Here is a 6144-nt window from a genome sequence, read left to right as displayed (position 1 = left end):
GTGCTCCTCCACATTATTTGGTTTCATAGGGATTGGGATACCTTCCTCATTGAAGTAGCAAAGAAAATTCGCTTAAGTGCTTTTTTCGGTTAAGCGCACAAATTTTTCGTGCAAAGAAAGATGGGCAGCTAAGCAAAATATACTGTATATTCATTTGTCGGTGCTGTCAATTAAAATTTTCTCACTTAATTAGGAAAAAAACAAGCAGGGTTGATCACAAATTTATCCAGATTTCTAACAGCATCACATCGATGTTGAATTTGTGTAACTTTTCTTTATCCTAATAATGGAAAATGAAAAATGAAATCTCGATCGGCGACCATTGAAACGCAGCTAGCGACTGTATACGCGAAAAAGCAATGTTGCCACTTTTTCTCATTAAACCATGTTCGAATCGTGGAAATTTTGGAAGATCACAGGGTTGCTTTTAGCATTTAGATTCTTAATGCAAAGCTGGAGTTGCATTTAATTGCATTTAGATGACGAATTTTGTTTGGATAAATGTACATTTAGAGTAGCATTTAGAGCTAAATGCGCTAAATGTGCATTTACGCGTAATCAAAAACAAAACTGTAATATACCTACACTTACATTTAACAATATAACTATTACTTGTACAGATAGTCATAAGTTTCTAGGTTTAGTATTAGACTCGTAAGTATTCCCGTATTCCTCGGACTAAAACTAGTAAAACTGTCAAAAAATAAAAATTCGCTCAGAGCGAGAGAGTAACATTGAAAAGTACGGAATCGCTTTCTAGTAAAAAAATGGTAACTGCTGTCAGCTTCAACATAACAATTTTTGCTTATTTTGTATATAAACACACTCAGCTTACACATGTAGATTACCAAAAATACTTTCAAATTCATTAGAATCTACTTAAATAAGTAATTAAATACTTTTCAATATGAATTAGCAGAGTGCACTTTTCTTTTGTTTACAATAGGTTCGTTCGCGTAGCTGTTAATTGTTCATGTTTAACCAAAACTTACAAGTTTTTGCGTTCGCGTACGCAAAGAACTTGCAAAGTAGGGGAAATTGAGAGAGCAAAGTGACATTTCATTTTGAGGGGAAGCTGCTGGTTTCTGCTGGAAAAATTTTTGCCAACAGCAATTTGCCAACAGGAAAACAGCTGATCAAAAACAGCTGGTTGGCATTTACGCAAATCCCAAAATTGAATTTGATGGTTTGGAAGTTAAAAATTACAAAATGCGACTAATTAAACTTGTAAGAAATAAGTAGTTATTTGTTTAATCAATAAACTGTGTCAGTATAACACTTTGTGATAACTTTTCGTACGTTTTAAATTTTACACTTTTGAATGTAAACAAAAATTATATCAGCTGTTCGTCTAACTTGCAAGTTTCTGCAAATTTTCTGTTCGCGTACTATTTATTTTGGATACATATTTCTCTCTTGTGAGCGAACAGATGACATTTCGCCGGAATTTGGCAGTTGGTTGGTTTCTGCTGGAGATTTTAAACGAACGCACCTAATTTGGTTGCCAAACACACTACAGCTGATCGTTTGATACATTTACCAGAATTTACCAGCAAAAAATTCTCGGACTAAAACTGGTAACTTCTGACAGAGAGAGAGCCGTATTTCCTCTCTCTTTTGTTCTCTCAATAGTCAGAGAACTGTGTACGGGATCGATTTCCAGTAAAATCTGACTGATTCTGACTATTTCTGGCTAGTCCGGACTCGTACGGGATCGCAACTATTAAGTTAAATATTGTTTAATACTTGTCTTGCAAATGCTCGCTTATCAATCGGAATTGCTGGTCAATGTTACAAAGGCGCTCATCTTATCCTCTATCAACTATGGGTTAGAAATATATGGCCAACATGCTAAAAACAACCTCAATCTGCTAGCCTCCCCCTACCACACTGCGGCCCGACGATCCATACGCGCTTTTCCTACTTCACAAATACAGAACATCCTGGCTGAATCTGGTTTACCGTCGCTAGCAGACAACGTTGAAGACAACATAAGGAAACTTTATCCTAAGCTTGCTCTCACCACCAACACTTTCCTGCAAAAAGATTTCCATCCGTCATTTTTCCGTACAAGAACACCCAAAATAGTTTCTTCAATTAGCAAATGCGCCACCTTTGCTAAAGACAATGGACTCCCCTAAGAATAACTTCGCCGAGACGTGACCATCATCCGCCATGGGCGCTGAAAAAAGCATGCTTTGTAAACGATTTAAGTTACCTGAAAAAATCCAATACGACATCGGCTGAGTACAGCGCTCGTTTCTTGGAAATCGCATCGCGTCTCAAAAATTCTAGTTGGCAGCTAATCTACACTGACGGTTCCAAAGCGAATTACACTTCCTTCGCTGTCGTAAAAGAAAATGGTGAACCTATATCATACGGACTTTTACTTCCATTTTGCCCAATTTTCACCGCCGAAGCAAGAGGAGTTCTCTATGCCATGCAGTGTGCGTCAAAATCCAGGGAAAAATTCACCATATGCAGAGACAGCATGTCCTGTTTTCAGGCCTTAAAAGACTATAATAACTCCAATCACATTATGAGAAGCATAAGAAATATCCTGATTTCGCATTCCAATAAAATCAGAATTATGTGGGTGCCAGGCCATTCATTCATTAACGGCAATACATTCGCTGATATTACTGCCAAAGATATGAGCATTACTCCTACCTTCACTTCAAATATCATCTGTAAAAGTGATATTTATAGACTGATAGAGCAGCAGAGGCAAAGCAAACTAGTATCTGACTGGGTTCATTAAAGTCATCACTACTCGAGAATTAATCCTAATTGCACTAAACCCAGCTACTAGCATCACTCCCATCTAACTATACTACTCCCTACACTCGCCCACGCATTGGGCACAGTATAATAACGAATGCACACCTACTGCAAGGGAGACAACCAAGCCTGTGCCCTTTTTGTAATTCTCAAGTCAGCATAATGCATTTATTAGCCGTTTGCCCTCGACTAGATCTACAAAGACACCAGCATTTTGAAAACTATGATCCGTTATCACTATTAATTAATCCTTCTGATTCTAATATTTCCAAAATCTATAAATTTTTGAAGGATTCCGATCTTCTCCGGCATATTTAAACCAGCCAATCTTCACCAGCCAGCCGAAAGCCTCCGCTGCTAGCGCTGCGTTTCTTTTTAGTTTATTTAATAATCTTATTATTATTTAAGCTTTCATAAAATATAAAATAAAATAAATAAAAAAAACTCTGCAGAGTTGACAAATTTAGTAGCCTCGGTGCCACGACGGCTTCAAGCGGTTATTGATGCTAGCGGTGGACCAACTAAACACTAAAAATCAATAATATCTAGGATTAAGTAAAGCTTTCGCGCTAAAGTAAGTTATTTTAGTACTGTAGGTAGACTTTTGTCATCGCTGGTTTTGCGTTTCTTCCAAATAGCTTTGTTATTTTATGTTAAAGAATGGATTTTTTTAGTTTATTGTGGTTAGAAAATGGTTTCAAATAAAACTGTATCAACACATTTTTCAACAAAGTTTTGTACTTTCAAATCAACGAAAAGAGGCGGTGTATGTAGACTTTTGTCCATCACTGTATATATCGAATGGAAGGTCCGTCAATCAGCTTTCCAACTGTGTTCATAAATCGGTTCAATAGTTTTCGAAATATACAGTGCTTAATACTCCCGGGGAGTTTGTTCTCCGGGAATTTGTTTCTCCCGAAAAAGAAATCTTCCAATAATTTACTACCAGGGAATAGGACTTTCCCCAAAAACTTGGGGGGACATTCGAACTTCGAAGACACTTTTTTGAGATCTCAACTCCGCCATTTAATATAAAAAGTCCTCAGAGAATTTTTATTCATGATAGGAGGAAAGGGAAAAGAGAGAATACTCCCAGGGAGTTTCTGTTCAGAATCGGCCTGATAAACTTTTGAAAATGTTGAAAATTCCACGTTTAGCCCCTCTAGCGCCGCCCCTCTCAATTTGCACCAAAAAAAGTTTTATCATTAGAGCGTGCTTTCGAGCTACATAATAGTTACCGCCTTTAATTAATTAAGCTTTTTGCTTTCCTGATGACATGTTGCTGATGCTCAACTGAAAATTTTCTGAAACGCTGCAGAAATTGCGCTTTAAAAATTTTCATGTTGCTTTTGATTTGCCAATGATGAGTAACTGATGATCAAAATTTTGTTCCGCGACCGCTTGATGTAGGCAGTCGCCCAAATACAGCATTTATTGCAGCTCGAATACACCGACTCAACAAACAGGGATGGACACCATTCACTTTTTCTTTTTCTCTAGCTCAACGGTCCGTATTCTTAAGGTATGCCTTTAATTTGCTTGTTGGGTAGAAGTATTACATATATGACCCGAACACAATTTTGCCGAAATTTTTCCCTCCTCACGTAGTGAATACTCGAAAACGAAAAGTGAACCGGGTCGAGGGGAAATGAAACCCATAAAGCTGTCAGTGTTTTTAACCGATTTAAAACCTGAAGAGAAAAGCGCGCTTCATCGAAACTTGGACCTCAAACTTTACTTCAAAATGGTTATTCGACTGTTAAGGTCGTACATGCAGCTGTAGCCATTTATTTTCTCAATTGCTTTATTCTTTTTAACTGGTGCAAACCATTTATATACACATACATAACGTCGTTTAAAGTACAAAATCGTGCATCAATAAAATGCAAAACCGCGTATCAAGAAACTGCTAATGCGAAACCACGTATGTGAGGTTGCATAAATTCTTTACTAGAGTAAACACTCATATCTCAAAATGGTTCTCTTTTTTATAAAGCAATCGCATTTCTGGCTAGTATATTTCAGGACGAATGGATAAGGATTGAGCCAAGAGCTTGTGTGAGCAAATCAAATATTTGGCAGCAAATGTCAGTTACGCCGTTTTTCAGAATGACGATACGCGGCTTTGTACTTTAAACGACGATAAGCACTGAAACTCCATTCATTTCGAATTTACTTTTTCCTCGTTTTTTTCTGCATATTTACCATTAAACAAAACGTACTTTCGCCGGGACTACAATCCGCTTTCATAACAATCCAAATTACTCGAAAGAACTTCTGTCCTTAATTTATTTCTTTTAAAAAACAATTCATATGATCAATTACTTTGCATGGGTTTGAGCCTTTCTCATTTGAGTAAGTATGTTGGACAGCTCCTCACGCTTCCTTTTGGCACGTATGTGAGTACCCAATCGACGTTTCAAAAATTTCAAAGCACGCTTATCTTTTGAAACCTTCAACAATTCCATGGTTCTCTTCTCATAAGGAGCATGTCCCACAACTTCACGTACCAAATCCCTCATGAATTTTGTGTGACGGGTTTGAATCTGTAGACGTAAATCATTTAGATATATATACAATCAATACACTTTTATACATACATTCTTTAGACGTGACCCTCGAAGGCCTTTAACCTTCTTGTCTCCAGTATATTTCACATTCTTCACCTTGGTAGTTTTATGTCCCTTATTGAGACCAACGCAAAGTTCGTAGCGGACTGCCATGATTGCTGAAACACAAACAGAAACGTAAAAAACACTTTTCTTAAATTTTGGACAGACGGCATAATTGCAATTGATCTAAATATATTAAAAACTAGACAATTCATTATGGTTTACTGATGCTCAGTATATTTCAAGATTTTATCCAGAAAATAAAACAGCAGCCTACCTCAGTAGCTGTCAAAAGGCGGAAAGGCGGTTGACAAACAATTGCCAAACTTCTACATTTTAAGTACAGCATTGCCATAACAAATTTTCCTCATTATGAAGAGATGTATTTTCGAATTGAAATATCGTAAAGAGATTTCACTGCCGTGAATAACACCACGTCTATACCTGCTATGAGATCTCACCTACAGGTCGACGATCGGAATTTTATTAAACTCAATTTTTGCATTAAGAATCTAAATGCTAAAAGCAACCCTGTGATCTTCCAAAATTTCCAAGATTCGAACATGGTTTAAGCCCTGTATGCAGCTCTCAAGAAAACGGTCAAGAAAAAATTGCCATTATTTCGCGTGTGTGTCCAACGAATTTTGACATTTTTGATACCTCACAGCCTGTTGCCTCACTCTTTCCTCAAGAAATAATGGAACGGGCATATATTTCTGTTGCAAACCTGGGTTGCCTTGTGCTCTTTTTT

The 6144-nt window shown here is 37.2% G+C and overlaps 1 protein-coding gene across 1 annotated transcript; it reads right to left on the bottom strand.

Moving 5' to 3' along the window:
• Nucleotides 1–5042: 5042 nt before the first annotated feature.
• Nucleotides 5043–5763, bottom strand: LOC118734316 (60S ribosomal protein L36). The gene is made up of 3 exons (XM_036464038.1): nt 5671–5763; nt 5382–5509; nt 5043–5327 (listed from the first exon to the last, which is right to left on the bottom strand). Exons 2-3 carry the CDS (start codon nt 5502–5504, stop codon nt 5103–5105), a joined length of 348 nt encoding a protein of 115 aa, XP_036319931.1. The 5' UTR covers nt 5505–5509; nt 5671–5763; the 3' UTR covers nt 5043–5102.
• Between the last annotated feature and the right edge of the window lie 381 nt (nt 5764–6144).

This window comes from Rhagoletis pomonella, unplaced genomic scaffold (genome assembly GCF_013731165.1).
Source record: "Rhagoletis pomonella isolate Grant_MI unplaced genomic scaffold, Rhpom_1.0 Rhpom_scaffold_00002, whole genome shotgun sequence".
Lineage (NCBI taxonomy): Eukaryota > Metazoa > Arthropoda > Insecta > Diptera > Tephritidae > Rhagoletis > Rhagoletis pomonella.
The sequence above is the reverse complement of the archived record's forward strand: the minus strand, read 5'-3'. Positions and strand labels throughout refer to the sequence as shown.